This window comes from Erinaceus europaeus, chromosome 20 (genome assembly GCF_950295315.1).
Source record: "Erinaceus europaeus chromosome 20, mEriEur2.1, whole genome shotgun sequence".
NCBI classification, from domain to species: domain Eukaryota; kingdom Metazoa; phylum Chordata; class Mammalia; order Eulipotyphla; family Erinaceidae; genus Erinaceus; species Erinaceus europaeus.
This window is the reverse complement of record NC_080181.1, coordinates 5,996,702-6,013,069: the sequence shown is the minus strand read 5'-3', so window position 1 is coordinate 6,013,069 and position 16,368 is coordinate 5,996,702. Positions and strand designations below refer to the sequence as shown.

General features: G+C 39.3%; 1 protein-coding gene across 1 annotated transcript; it reads left to right on the top strand.

The window, feature by feature from the left end:
* Positions 1-1,486: 1,486 nt before the first annotated feature.
* Positions 1,487-12,105, top strand: LOC103111390 (macrophage metalloelastase-like). Its single transcript, XM_060179624.1, has 10 exons — positions 1,487-1,623; positions 3,320-3,561; positions 4,296-4,444; positions 4,615-4,740; positions 5,889-6,050; positions 7,516-7,624; positions 8,737-8,870; positions 9,439-9,598; positions 10,574-10,677; positions 11,484-12,105. Exons 1-10 carry the CDS (start codon positions 1,516-1,518, stop codon positions 11,582-11,584), a joined length of 1,395 nt encoding a protein of 464 aa, XP_060035607.1. The 5' UTR covers positions 1,487-1,515; the 3' UTR covers positions 11,585-12,105.
* Positions 12,106-16,368: the final 4,263 nt, after the last annotated feature.

The following is a 16,368-nucleotide window of genomic DNA, read 5'->3' as shown; positions in this document are numbered from 1 at the left end:
ATACTTCTACCTTTGGAATTTTATTCCTTGATTCTACAACACTTTCAGCTACTAGACATTCTCTAGTGGCTGAGAGGCAGAATTCTGTGTTGTTTCTTTTTCACCAGAGCACTGCTCAGCATTTGTTTTTGGTGGTATGGGGGATTTAACAGGAGACTTTAGAGCCTCAGGCATGAAAGTCTTTTGCACACCATTACACTATCTCCCCTGTTCCTGAAAGTAGGTTTTGAAGTAAGTTCAAAGGACCTAACTCAAATTTTGAAGGAGGAAGGAAGCACATACTTCTCCTATCTCTCAAGTTAAATGATGACTTTTATTCTGCCAACTCTAGACAATGAGGTGGGGCGAGAGTGAGCTTGTTTCCGCAATCTCTCTACCCAGCTCCACAATCGGGATGGATCTCAACTCAGACAACTGAAAACTTCAAATTCTAGAAACAGGATGTAAGCTTAAACAACACAGAAGGAACATCAAACCATGACGATGCCATGAAACTTCAATTGCCAAATACTTGGGAGCTAGATTTATCTGGGAGAAGATTCACCTATAATAGCACATTTTAGTTAACATGGCCCAGGAGGTGGTTCAGTGAATAAAGTGCTGAACTATCTGGCATGAGGTTCTCAATGAAGCCTGAGATCGCATATGCCAGAGTGGTGCTCTGGTTCTTTCTCTTCTCGCTCTTAAATAAACAGATACTAAAATCACTTTAGCCGATGCCTTTATTTAGCAAAATGATTACTTAACAGTGTACAGAAGGGATGCACTATGGAAGAAATTGAAAATGGTCGATTTCCCTATTTAAACTTATCTTCATTTACCTATTGGATAGAAACAGCTAGAAATTGAGAGGGGAGGAGAGATGATAAAGAGGAAGAGAGACAGAGAGACACCTGCAGCCCTACTTCACACTCCAAAGCTTTCCCTCTGCAAGTGGAGACTGGGGCCTCAAACCCTCAAACCCAGGTTCTTGTGGCCTGTAACATGTGTGCTCAAGCAGGGCCTGGTGGTGGCACACTCAGTGGAGTGCAGGCATCATCTACACTTGCTGGGGGGAAGCTTCATGAGCAGTGGAGCAGTGCTGCAGGTATCTTTCCTCCTTCTCTATCTCTGTCTCTTCCCTTCTATCAAAAAAGAAAGAAAAAGGAAAACATGGCTCTCAGGAATGGTGGAGCCATGTAGACACCAAGCCCCAGCAATAACCTTGGCAGCAAAACACAAAAACCATTGCTCTTATTTTGAAGAAATTACACTGATTTATCTAAGTAAGTTGTGAGTTAATGCTAATCTACCTGTGGAAGGGCTACGGTACTATAGGCCCATTTTTGGTTCCAGAATAGAAATGTGCTGTCTTTGCATGCTTTTGAAAGTCAAATGATAAAATCAACTATGAGTCACCAAAAGGATTTCTTATGGAGTGAGCCTGGTCTAAGGGGTATATAAGGAAGGACACCTAAGGAACTTTTACTGTCAAGGAACAGCAAATTCATTTAAACTAGTCAAGAGAAGTTTAGAATGAAGTTCCTTCTACTGATGCTGGTCTTGACGGCCACTTCTTCCAAAGCTGATGATGCCTCCTCTGACTACATAAGCTTGAAAGAAGACGACATAGAATTCGCAAATGTAAGTGGTGACACTGTAGTGTTTAGCTAGCCTGCTTTCTGTCTCTAAAATCTATGTCATTGATCAGCTTTATTTTGAATAGTACTAGTTGAAAACTGGTTCAGGAGTCTGTTTACTTTGGGTGTTTCTTTTTTTTTTTTCTGTGTCAAAAAGAAATGTAGAAAGAGGTATTGTTTTTGAAGGATTTGTATATAATTGGTAAGTGAATTTAGCTCCTCTGGAAAATATGCTGAAGAAGTTTTATTTAAGGTAGCAGGGTGGTAGGTAGTACAGCAAGCAGAGCACACATGCACTCATGTACAAAACTCAGGTTCAAGCCACCAGTCCCCACCTGCAGGGCAGAAGTATTATGAGCAGTGAAGCACTTCTGCAGGTGTTTCTCTTTTTCTCTCTCCATCTCTCTCTCCCTCCTTCTTTCTCTCTGTCTCTCTAAAAAACAAGTTTCCATTACAATAGCTGAAGTTCTGTCTCTGTCATGATTTTTTTTTCATTAATCCTTCAATACCACCAATAGGTTTCAACATTGCCTTGATTAGTTAACCACTCAAACTGTCATGATAATTAAAAAAGGGATGTGAGAGTGATCTGGCTGTGACATCTGTCATCCCATTGATCACCAGGGGTGATAATTTTTTTTAAAAAAAGGTATTTTTTTCTTTTTTAAAATTTCTTTATTGGGGAATTAATGTTTTACATTCAACAGTAAATACAATAGTTTGTACATGCATAACATTTCCCAGTTTTCCATATAATAATACAACCCCCACTAGGTCCTCTATCATCCTTCTTGGATCTGTATTCTCTCCACCCACCCTCCCATCCCAGAGTCTTTTACTTTGGTGCAATACACCAATTCCAGTTCAGGTTCTACTCTTTTTTTTTTTTTCTGATCTTATTTTTCAACTTCTGCCTGAGAGTGAGATTATCCCATATTCATCCTTCTGTTTCTGACTTACTTCACTTAACATGAAGTTTTTAAGGTCCATCCAAGATTGGCTGAAAATGGTGAAGTCACCATTTTTTTATAGCTGAGTAGTATTCCATTGCTCAGCCATTCATCTGTTGTTCGGCACCTGGGTTGCTTCTAGGTTTTGGCTACTACAAATTGTGGTGCCAAGAACATATGTGTACACAGATCTTCTTGGATGGGTGTGTTGGGTTCCATAGGATAAATCCCCATGAAAGGAATTGCAAGATCATAGGAATCAGTCTTAGTAACAGTTTGTGACAGGTCTTTGCCAGAACTGGAAATTAGTACTACTGCATTATTATAATTAGTTGTCTGACACTAGGTATAAGAGCAATGTCTGGGGAGTCGGGCTGTAGCGCAGCGGGTTACGCGCAGGTGGCGCAAAGCACAAGGAACGGCATAAGGATCCTGGTTCGAACCCCAGCTCCCCACCTGCAGGGGAGTCGCTTCACAGGTGGTGAAGCAGGTCTGCAGGTGTCTATCTTTCTCTCCTCCTCTCTGTCTTCCCCTCCTCTCTCCATTTCTCTCTGTCCTATCCAACAATGACAACAACAATAATAACTACAACAATAAAACAACAAGGGCAACAAAAAGGGAATAAATAAATAAAATAAATATTAAAAAAAGAATTAAAAAAGAGCAATGTCTGTAGTTGAGTCAGTTATGCAGAGCTTCAACAGAAGCCTGCTAATCTATAACAATCTATTGCTAAATGTATTTTTCCAGGAGTACCTTGCAAATTTCTATGGCCTCAAGACTGAAAGACAGCCAGAGAGCATATCAGAAGTCGCTGAGAACATGATGGAGAATAAAATCCAGGAAATGCAGAGGTTCTTTGCGTTAAACATGACAGGGCAGTTGGATGCACCTACTCTCAACATGATGCACAGGCCTCGCTGTGGAGTGCCCGACGTTCAACATTTCAGCGTAGTTCCTGGGAGGTGGAAGAAACGACTTATCACCTACAGGTAACGCTGCAGCCCACCACCTTTCCTACCTTCTAATAGGTCTGACTTCTAGTGAAAAAAAAAATTCATTGTCTCTAGCAGAAAGAATTCACTGATCATTCAAGAAGGAGTTATCTGGTTTGCCAGTCTAGATTAGGAAGGCTGTAAATAAAAGGAAAATGGTGATGAATTCATAAAGAACAAGAGAGAGGAAACATGTTTAGACCAGTCAAGGTAGACATATGCAGAGATTTGGAAGCATGGGCAAAAGACTAATAAGCATCTGTGAACATGAATCCCACATAATGATGATGCATAAATCATAAATGAGAAGAAATTAGGTTTGGTTCTGTTTTAAGGAAGAAGTTGCACAAGGATAAATGTTTCTGTAGCTAGTAAAGTCAGGCTTCCTTGGGTTCTTTTACTCTTTGTTTTCTGTTTCTGGGGCTTTTTACGACTCCAGGTTGGCTTTTTTGCATAGTGAAAAAGATGGGTATGAAGGGCAGTGATCACAGCACGAATGTCGTCTAGTGCAGTGGGGGCTGGGCTTAAACTGGCTCCCATGCATAGCAAAGCGGGCATGCTACCCATATGAGATATGTTGCTGCCCAAGTCAGGTGTTTTTTTTATATATCTTATCAATTTATGTATGAAGTAACTTAACCTCCAAAAGTGCTTTCAGATGTAAAGTATTATAATAAGACACAATTAACATATGGTTCTGTTTGTTTTCTCTCTTTTGTTTTACTGCTAAGAATCAATAATTACACTCCCGACATGAGGCCTGAGGATGTTGACTATGCCATCCAGAGAGCTTTTACTGTATGGGCTCTGGTGAGTCCTCTGAATTTCAGAAGGATTCATGTGGGCAAGGCAGACATTATGATACTATTTGTAGTTGGAGGTAAAGACTTGCTTTTAATCCACCTAAAGGATTTGGTATGGCCTGTAGAGTGTATAGCAGAACTAACTTTCTTTTCTCTCTCTTCCTTTCTTCATTTCTTTTTCTTTCTTCCTTTCTTTCTTTCTTTCTTTCTTTCCTTCTTTCCTCCCTTCGTTCCATTTTTTTTTAAGATCATGGAGACGGTCATCCTTTTGATAGCACAGGTGACGTCTTAGCCCATGCTTTTTACCCTGGATCTCGTTTTGAAGGAGATACACATTTTAATGATGCTCAGTACTGGACAAAACACAAGCAAGGTTGGTAAATAAAAGCAAACTATTACAACACACACAAACAAAATCACCCACCTCCAAAGATCCTTTTAAATCCTAACTAATGAAAGACCACATTTTGAGATTTATGCTACTTAGCCATGCAGAACATCTTGAAATTTCAAAGGATCCCAGAAAAAAAGATCATTTCATACAGATCTGTACTGATAGAGGTAATACAGGTCTTTATTGAGAGAGGTAATTACAGATAAATAAACTACAGGTAGAAGTAATTATTGTAAGCAGAACTTGAATTGGAGTTGGTGTACTGCACCACAGTCAAAGACTGGGATGTGGGGAGGGTGCAGGTCCTGGAGCATGATGACAGAGGAGGACCTAGTGGGGGTTGAAGTGTTATACAGAAAACTGGTAAATGGTACACATGTACAAACTATTATATTTTACTGTCAACTGTACACCATCAATCCTTCAAGAAAGAAATTTTTTAAAAAAGAAGTAATTCTCAGCATGTGGGAAATTACCAAGTTCTTATTACTGTGTCCTTTTGACCTGCCCACCTCACCTTCATTTTAACTGGTTCAGGCCTATACTTTCAAAAAGCCTAATTATTCAAGAAAATTCAAACCATAAGTGCTTATTATTCATTAGACAGGACAGACAGAAATTGAAAGAGGAATGAAAGATGGAGAGGGAGAGAGAAAGACAGACACCTGCTTTACCACTATGAAGCGATTCTCCTGCAGGTGGGGACCCAGGGGCTCGAACCGGTATTATTCTCAAAACAATTCACAGCAGAATGTATTTCATTTGTCTTGCTAGAGCAGTATTCTCTGGAGAGAGAAGATATAGCCCCAAGGGGGCTATATGATAATACTTGGAGACATTTTCTGATTGTCAATAAACTTGAGCAGGGCTTACTGCTTGAATTTCATGGTAGTTTCAAAGATTTCTAGACATCTGCAATGCTCAAGACAACCCTCAAAGCAATGATTACCTGGCATTTAGTGTCTACAGAGAAAAGATTTTTAAAAATCTTGTACCAGAGGTAGGCAAAAAAGAAAAAAAAAATCCCCCAGAGTTTCCTTAGTCTCTGTGTCAGATGCTGTGTTGCTGTCCTCTAGAAGCAAACATATGTCATTGCTCCTTTCACCTTTTGCATGGTTTCTTTACAGGCACAAATTTGTTCCTAGTTGCTGTTCATGAACTCGGCCATGCCTTGGGTCTTGCTCATTCCAAAGACCCAAAGGCTATAATGTTTCCCACCTACAATTACGTTGACGTCAACACATTTCGCCTTTCTGAGGATGACATACGTGGCATTCAGTTTATTTATGGTAAATTGAATTTCTTTATTATTTTGCCTATAACGTTCCTCTTAAGAATATTCCCCTGATATCTGCATTTGGATAAAGCATGGCTATCTATTTTCTTTTTGATACCTATAAAAAATCGTAAAGGAGGGAGTCGGGCTGTAGCGCAGCGGGTTAAGCGCAGGTGGCGCAAAGCACAAGGACCGGCATAAGGATCCCGGTTCAAACCCCGGCTCCCCGCCTGCAGGGGAGTCGCTTCACAGGCAGTGAAGCAGGTCTGCAGGTGTCTATCTTTCTCTCCTCCTCTCTGTCTTCCCCTCCCCTCTCCATTTCTCTCTGTCCTATCCAACAACGACAACAATAATAACTACAACAATAGAACAACAAGGGCAACAAAAGGGAATAAATAAAATAAATATTTAAAAAAAACCTAAAAAAAAAAAAAAATCGTAAAGGTAACCAGCGTAGATATTACCTTCATTTTGAAAACATATACAAGAGACCTGGTGTGCTATACCAAAACCAGAATCTGAGAGCTTTCTTTTGAAAAACTACTTTTGTTTACCCATTGTGAGGTGGGGGGTGGGGGGGACGAATACCAGAAGAGTACTCAACTCTGGAATAAAGTGGTACTAAGGGTCTGACCTGCAGCCTCTGGGGCCTCGGCCATGTTACAGCATTCTCATAGACTGAGCTATCTGTCCCCAGAGCCTGAGGCTTCTTTCTAGCCATAAAGAGAAGTAATCTAACCAGAACAGGAAAAGAAGTGATCAGATTTTTCTCCTCCATGATGTTAAAACCACGTGAGAAAATACTCTTTTATCATATTATGCCTATGAATTTTATAAAGCTGAAAATGTTTTAATTTTAAGAGATTTGTTTACCTATTTTATGGAAGAGAAAGCATCAGATCACTGCTCTGACATGTTCAGAGCTATGGATTAAACATCAAGCCATAGATATATAGATATAGATATATAGATACAGAAAGATAGAGATAGAGATACAGATACATAGAGATAGAGATAGAGATAGAGATATATTCTGTACTCTATTAAGAAACTGCCTCCACAGGCTGGGAGTATGGATCAACCAGTCAATGCCCATGTTCAATTGGGGAAGCAATTATAGAAGCCAGACCTTCTACCTTCTGCACCCACAATGATCTTGGGTCCATGCTCCCAGAGGGATAAAGAATAGGAAAAAGCTATCAGGGGAGGGGATGGGAAATGAAATCTGGTGGTCGGAATAGTGCAGAGTTGTACCCTTCTTATCCTATGGTTTTGTTAATGTCTCATTTTAAAATTAATTAATAATTAATTAATTAATTAATTAATTGACAAACACCACATAGCCTTAAAAAACACCTGCCTCCCAAGGCTTATATTCTATATTTTTCTTTAATTTGAAATGTTAGAAAAGAACAATTCCCCCTCTTATGGATTAAAACAAATTTTTTCCCCAAAAACTCATTAAAATGTGTTTTCAGGGCGACCGGGAAGTATAGAATCCCCATCAAACTCAGCTGCTTGTGGCCCCAATTTGCGCTTTGATGCTGTCAGTACAGTGGGAGATGAAATCTTTTACTTTAAAGACAGGTATGATCATTTTTATATCTACACAACATTTAAGATGGTCAGATTTTGTATGTGTGCATGTCAGAGAATAGTAGGATGTGAGGAAAGACATACTGGCCAAAAATTCTAAGTAGGAATCTGAGTTTGATAGAAGGCATTGGAAAAATCTTCACGATTATAAAGTGTGGAGAGCAGAGTGGTTAAAATTGTGTCCTAACTTGAATACTGACATGTAAAAATGGGCTTGCAGGAGTGTGACAGGAATCTTGGTTACAAAAAGACAGAAGGCAGAGAAGCTAGACTCTTTGAACCATAGATGACAATGATGCACAGTCACTACAATTGTGACAGTACTTATTGAAAAGACTTGATTTCTACTGATAGAAAAGAAAACTCCAGGATGACATGACCACTATTGTAGAATATGTGGAAGTGGATATTGGAGGCTGGGAGCATCGAGATTAGTATTTCGTTGTAGGCACATGCTCTTCATTTCTAGATTATAAAACTGAGATACTTGAGGTTAAGTGACTTCCTTTAGATTACAAAACTGGTGAACAGACTGTGGGGCTAGAAGAGCCACACTTCTTGATTCCAAGTGCCAGGTATTTCTTTTCTTTCTTTCTTTTTAAAAAATTATTTATTTATTTATTCCCTTTTGTTGCCCTTGTTGTTTTATTGTTATAGTTATTATTGTTGCTGTTATTGATGTCATCGTTGTTGGATAGAAAAGAGAGAAATGGAGAGAGGAAGGGAAGACAAAGAGTGGGAGAGAAAGACAGACACCTGCAGACCTGCTTCACCGCCTGTGAAGCAACCTCCTTGCAGGTGGAGAGCCGGGGGCTTGAACCGGGATCTTTACGCCGGTCTTTGGGCTTTGCGCCACCTGTGCTTAACCTGCTGCACTACCACTGGACTCCCTTTCCAGTTATGCATATATAGCACTCACCTGTGAAGAGCTCTGAAAGAAGTGATGAAGCTCCTTTCTTTTGAAGTTCCTACCAGAATGTGGAAGTAATGAGAAGAGACTGTATATTCCATTCACAGATCCTTCCCACTCACATTTCATAGTTCCTAGGTCTACAGTGATTTTTTAAAAATATGTTTTAAGTGTTACTTTTTATTTAAAACAGGCTCATATGGCAGAGGCTTCCTGGAAGTCCAAAGAGCAATACTAGTTTAATTTCTTCTTTGTGGCCAAGCTTACCATCTGACATTCAAGCCGCTTATGAAATTGAAGACAGGAAACAGCTTTTTCTCTTTAAAGGTAAGTCTAATGTTTAGTTTTGCTGTGTGTCTACCTTAAGGGAGAGAAAAGTTAAATATAAACCAAAAGAACACTCCAAATTTTATTAATGGTGGTTGAAGTAAAATTTAAACTAGCTTAGTACCTAGGTAACTTCTAAAACTTCTTGGAGATATTTGTAAAGCATGAGGTGGTTATACTTGTAAAAGCAAAGAGGATACCATCACATTGAGGAACAAAGCCATACAATTTGGAACTATGAGAAAAGAGTGGCGTAAGGATCCCGGTTCAAGACCCCGGCTCTCCCCTAGTAGGGGAGTCGCTTCACAGCCAGTGAAGCAGGTCTGCAGATGTCTGTTTTTCACTCCCCCCTTTGCCTTCCCCTCCTCTCTCCATTTCTCTCTGTCCTATCCAGTAACGACATCAATAACAACAACAATAACTATAATAATAAAACAACAAGGGCAACAAAGGGTAATTAATAAATATTAAAAAAAGAAAATCCTTGAAAAACAAGACTGACATTGTTGAAGTGCCAGATCACGCTTTTATATAGTATTTATGTGTCTCTTTGTCTTTATCTTCACAGATGATAGATACTGGATACTCAGCAATCTAAGACCGCAACCAAACTATCCCAAGAGCATCTATTCTTTGGGCTTTCCAGACTCTGTAAAAAAAATTGATGCAGCAGTTTTCAATCCACTGTACTCTAAGACCTACTTCTTTGTAGACAATCAGTATTGGAGGTGAGCTTTCTGGTTGTAATTTGCTTTGACCCTTAAGATATGTACAACAGGGGCAGGGTAGTAGCACAACCATTAGAACATCCAAATTAACCATGCCTGAAGATCCAGGTTCAAGCCCCTGGTCCCTGGCCTGCAGGAGGAAATTTCACAAGCAGTATAGCAGTGTTGCAGGTATCTCTCCTCTCTGTTTCCCCTGCTCCCTCTCTGCTTCTCTCTCACACACACACTATCAAAGAGAGATGGGGGTGGTGGAGGAGTGGTGTTTGGGAACAGTGAAGTTACTGTGTCGGCACTAAGTCCCAATAATAACCTTGGTAGCAAAACGAAAAAAAAAAAAAAAAGAATTTGGATAAAGGCTGGAAATGGCGTTTTTCAGAAGGCAGTTTTCCTATGCAAATTTCTAAAGGTCTCTTCCCTTTCTGGGAAAAGGAATAAGAGAACACAGAATTGGAATAGTTTTTTATTTAACTAGTTCTTTTTCCTCTGTATTTGTGGTTTCTGAGATAACATATGGTGTGTTTTCAAACAGAAACATTTCAAATAAAATGCCACGCACTGGTTACATAGTGGTAACACACTGGAAAAGAGTAAGATCTAGTATTTATGCTTTGGAGGGCATAAGGGTTTTTAGATTTCTTTCCATAACATTGGGATCACCTAAAAAAAAATGAAATTATTTTGGAAGATATCCACATACAGGACACTAGACACTGAACTCTACAAAGGAAGACTAGTTCTGGTGGAAGCATCACAGAGAAGTGAAGTGGGGAAAGTGCTTGAGTAGAAGCCAGGAAACCTAGCATTCAGTCCTATAGAGACCGGAAATAAATGAGTATGTTGCCTAGGTTCTTGGTTTACTAACTGGTGTATTAAACCCTTTTCATAATGAGCCTTTCAGTATTGTGGGTTTATTTCAAGTTTTAGGTTATGAACTCCATTTACTATTAAGTTTCTCCCTCCTATTTCTTTGCTTAGGTACTCTGAGAGAAGACAACGTATGGACCCTGGTTATCCCAAACTGATTACCACATATTTCCCAGGAATTGGTCCTAAAATTGATTCAGTCTACTACTACAACAGTAAGTACATTAAAAATTATTAATACTTTGAAAATGCCTTTTGGGAACACTGTACTGATTTAAAGGCAAGATCAAAGGCTAGCTCTCCAAAATAGAAAACAACAAACATAATTGTTCTTCCATGGGCCAGAATGAGGGAACATAACGTGCTAAGCTCAGAATACATGTGCTAGAAGCATAAATGAGACATATTTCCACCATGGTCTTCTAGGCAGAGGTCTAAGATTGTTGTCACTCACGACTGCCTGTATCTCTGAAATTTGCAGTCCCATCAAGCTGTATATTATATGGAAGTGCGCACAAGACAGCCAGGATGCAGGCAACTGGAGTCCTTCAGATATTTTTTAACCTCCTGGGACTCTTAAGGGATCACAAGAACTGGGGGGCGGGGGGGCAAGAATGGGTTGAGAAAAACTTGAATTTGTGTTTTTGAATGTCTTCAAGCAAGATTAGCCTGAACAATATTATTGACTGCCCCAATTTCTCCAACAAATTTGGGCTTAATCTCTTCTGCCCTACCTGGAGTCTTCCACCTGGAGTGTGATTTTTCTAAAACATCTGTATCTTAATAATCAGCATTCTAGAACAACCCCTTCTCAAGAAAGGTAGTAAAGATACCAAATGGTGGCATGGCTGGCAGTAAGCAGGTACGCAGGGGCAGGAGATTCAGCCATGGGAGCCAACAGTTACATTCTTCAATCAGACTCATCTAGTCCACACAACCTATAAAACACAGACCTATACTTATTTTTTAAAGAAGAAATATAAGCTTTAAATTAAACCATTCCATTTCTTTCCACTTTTAGAGCACTACTATTTCTTCCAAGGATCTACCATGCTTGAATATGATGTCCTATCCAATCAAGTCACCAAAAAGTTGAAAACCAGTAGTGATTTTGGGTGCTAGGAATGATATAGTTGATGGTGTCTGTCAAATTCACTTCAGCTTAATAAGTATTTATTGCACATTTTCTATGTATAAAGTGTGATAATGCATGATAATATGTATCACAAAACAGTAAGTCTGTAGGTCACAGATGAATGGTCATAGCATTAAGTGGTTATACAAAGTTTACAAAAACTGATGTTCTGAATACTCTCATAGTTGATTTTTACTTGACTCTTACTATCATCATGTTTGAAGGAAGACAGCTTAAAAGGTCTAGAGAATATTTTAGTTATTAATATCCTTGAATTGAGAAATCATAATTAGTTTTGTGACTTAAAATATTTTTACCATTAACTATGTTATCAAGATTATTATTTTAATTCTTTTAGCATGATGGCAGAAACATTAAATAAGAAGAAAGAATCATATAAGTGAAATTATATGACTGTGTAGTAGTGTAACTATACTCTGTTGTTGGTTCTGGCTTCTCTAACATGTTTATTAAGTATATGTGCATCATATTCAAATAAAATCTCTGAAAGAATATATTTACTTCTTGAGAATTTTTTTTCTTGAAAACAGACAGTATAGTTTGAAATTAATTCTCAACCTACTCCTAAATAAAACATGTCTTTATGTGATGGCAGCAAGGGACAAATATAAAAATAGCAAGTGGAAAGAGTAAGAGGTGGGGCTGGGTGGTGGTGCACCTGGCTGAACACACACATATTACAGTGTGTAAGGTGCTGGGTTCAAGTCCCTGGTCCTACCTGAAGGGGGAAGCTTCATGAGTGATGAAATGGTGCTGCAGGTATTTCTCCTTCTCTATCGCCCCTTTCCATCTCAATTTCTCCTTGTCTCTTTCCAAAACATAACAAAACTTTGTTTAAAAAAAGAAAGAGTAAGAAGTTGTTTTCTGTGTTGTGTGTTACTGATAGCATTTAAGGAAGCACTCTTCAGAACTCCTATGATCCCAGGAGTAGCTACAGGGCACAATGACCACCTTAAAGGAGGAGGGAAGATGGGAGTCGGGCTGTAGCGTAGCGGGTTAAGCGCAGGTGGCACAAAGCACAAGGACCGGCATAAGGATCCCGGTTCGAGCCCCGGCTCCCCACCTGCAGGGGAGTTGCTTCACAGGCGGTGAAGCAGGTCTGCAGGTGTCTTTCTTTCTCTCCTCCTCTCTGTCTTCCCCTCCTCTCTCCATTTCTCTCTGTCCTATCCAACAATGACAACAACAATAATAACTACAACAATAAAACAACAAGGGCAACAAAGGGAATAAATAAAATAAATATTAAAAAAATAGAATCAAAAGGAGGAGGGATGAAATGGAAACTATACATGCTGGGAAGAGAAGATTAGAAACAGAAGCGAGGAGAGGACTGGAATTAGTCTACTGATACTAAAATCTTCATGTTTTTAAGATTTTTGATTTATTTATTAATGAGAAAGATAGGAGGAGAGAGAAAGAATCAGACATCAATCTGGCACATGTGCTGCTAGGGATCGAACCCAGGACCCCATGCCTGAAAGTCCAAAGCTTTATCACTGTGCCATCCCCCGGACCACTGAAGCTTCGTGTTTTTGTTTTGTTTTTAATAAATACATCTTTTAAAATTTGTATTTATTTACTGGATAGAGAAAGCCAGAAATCAAGAGGGAAGGGGGTGATAGAGAAGAAAAAGTGACAGAGACACCTGCTGCACTGTGTCCCATTTGCAAAGCTTTCCCTCTGCAGGTGGGGGTTCAAACCTATATCCTTGCACACTGTGACATGTGTGCTCAACCAGGTGCATCACCACACAGCACCTTGACTTGGGTTTTATTAAAAATTATTTGCAATTTTCTGTGTTTTTAATTTGAGCATGTTTTATGTTTTAACGGTTTAGAAAAATTCATTTTTTCTTTATATATTTAAAAATAACCTTTTATATTTCAGAGGAATTGAGATGGTAGGCGGAGATAGACAGGAAGATGGGGCAAGGTGGTGCAACACTTGGTTAAGGGCTCACATTACAATGTACAAGGGCCCAAGTTCAAGCCCCTAGTCCCCACCTTCAGGTGGAAAGTTTCATGAGTGGTGAAGCAGGGCTGCAGGTGTCTCTCTGTCTCTTTCGCTCTATTTCCCTCTCTTCTCTCAATTTCTGTCTCTATCCAATAATAAATAAAATATTATTTTTAAAAGTAAGGAAGACTCCCAGCTACATGTGCTGTCACTCCCTCAGCCTGCAAGGGTCAAATTTGCCATCGAAAACGACGACCTCTACTTTTTTCTTTTGTATTTTGATAAACACTGAAGAAGCTGGAGCTGTTAAACTTTATCTTGGGGAAAACCTCAGAACTGGTTCATTTGGTGTCGTGGAACCTCTTACTGCTTTCAATACACAATTAGTAATCAACTGTTTTGTATACTTGTTTTCAGTTTTCATTTCGACAAACGAGCACTGTAATTATAGCTGTTAGAATAAAATCTCTTAACTATTAAAAAAAAAGTGAGGAAGACTGAGCGAGAGACACCTGTAACACTACTTTACTGAACATGAAGTTTCCCTTCCGACAAGTCAGGATCAGGGAGTTGAACCCAGATTGTTGCATATGGTAACAGGTGCACTTAATCATGTTAGCCACTTCCTGGCCCTGAAAATCTGTTGTGTGTTTTTTCCACTCTGTCCGCTGAGAATCTGTTTTTTTTTTTCATCTGTGAAATGGAGATATGTATCTTTCTCTTGCAATGTGAATACAGATATGACGGGCCTAGACCTCGAAAAGATCCCTCTCCCCATTGTCACTCGTCATCTCTATCAGGAACAACACAATAGACCCCTTTGTGAGCCCCCAAAGGACCTTGCCCTCAATGTGTATCAACAAAGGTAGAGAATGTTCCATCCTCCAAAGGGAGGCTGGACAGCATACTCTATCTTCCACCACGGGAATTTGGTCCTGAAATTGGGGCACCTTGGAACATTCCTACTCATGACCCCAGAATATGAGCTCAGATCTACAGGGATGCAGAGGTCACATAGGCTCCTAAGCTGAATATGGGCCCCAGATCACATCACATTGACGGCGTTTACAGTCAGCAATACTTATACCCCTTTCCCATATTTAGGAGCTACTCTGTTTCCTGATCCAGCTTTCTGATCCTTTTTCCAGCCATGACTTCATCTCCCCAGACAATAACATGGGTCCACCTGCATATGAGATGTCAGGCTCAGGAAAGAAAGAAAGAAAGAAAGAAAGAAAGAAAGGAAGAAAGAAAGAAAGAAAGAAAGAAAGGGAAAGAAGAAAGAAAGAAGCAAAGAAAAAGAAAGAAAGAAAAAAAGAAAGAAAGAAAGAAAGAAAGAAAGAAAGGAAAACCTAGTATAGGTATAGTCATGGGCTCTTTGGATTGTAACTAAAATAGTACTACTAACTATCTACAAAATGGAGACCCCCTCCAACTCTTCATCTGAACTATTCCCCTTTAAGGTCATGATTAGTCAACAATTTGTTTGGCTCTACAGGTTAACTCTCTTTGCAGCCACCAGGTTCCAGATGCTACCATGAGGCCAACTGGACTTCCCTGAGCAGACAACCCCACCAACATGTCCTAGAGCCCCGCTTCCCCAGAGCTCTGCCCCACTAGGGAAAGAGAGAGAGGCTGGGAGTATGGATCAACCTGTCAATACTCATGTTCAGTGAGGAAGCAATTACAGAAGCCAGACCATCTACCTTCTACACCCCATAATGACCCAGGGTCCATATTCCCAGAGGGATAATGAATAGGAAAGCTATCAGGGGAGAGGATGGGACACAGAGTTCTGGTGGTGGTAATTGTGTGGCGTTGTACCCCTCTAATCCTATGACTTTTGTCAGTGTTTCCTTTTTGTAAATCAAAAATTTTAAAAATAATTACAACACACACACACACACATATATTGCTGGTTACATAAGATCTATGTAGTTGTCTTCTTTATCTATTTCATCATACTGTCATACCCATTTCAAGACAAGAGACAATATTTACCTAAAATTATTATTTTTACAATACAGTTTTAATGAAGAGTAAGTGGATGTCCCAACCCCATCTCTGGAATTGTAAGAATTAGATATGCCTTGGTACATATCCAACATGAATTTAAACTAATACTGCAACACAAAAATTTTACTCTGTCATTCTTACATAATGTGACCCATCCAAAAGAGGATGAGTCTCACAGTTGTGGTAAAGCATTTAGAACCATTACCACAGATTTGTCCCAGTAATACCAATGGTCACGGGATTTTTGACAACAGTATGAAGAAATCTAACATCCAGAAACATTAAATTCCAGAGTATAAGCAAAGGATTTGTATATGCCAACAGAAGAGGTCATTCTTACAAAAATTAACACCCAAAACTTTAAATTACTACAAAAGTGGAGTAGAAGCAACTTCATTACTGAGAGACAAGTATGCAAAGGATGATAGCCAGAATATACAAATACAATGGATGACAGTCAGAATATACAAATACAAAAAGAAAAGGTTTAATCTTTCAGTTCATACATCTAGTAGAAAATTCATCCTCACTTATTCAAGAGCTCTAATTTCTCTATATCGTTCTACCCAGGCAGCCTCATCTTTTGCTTCTACTAAGTACTGCTTCTATGACATGCCTTGGAAAGGGTTTAGATCAAGCTTGTGTGCATGACACAATGGCATGCGGAGTGAGCTGAAGGTAATCAAGGCTCAGCAAAGTTGGAAAATAATGGTTTTTCTTTCATTGGTCTGCCTAAAAATATTAGGAGGGGGCTAAAACGTAGATTGAGTGGGGAAACAGA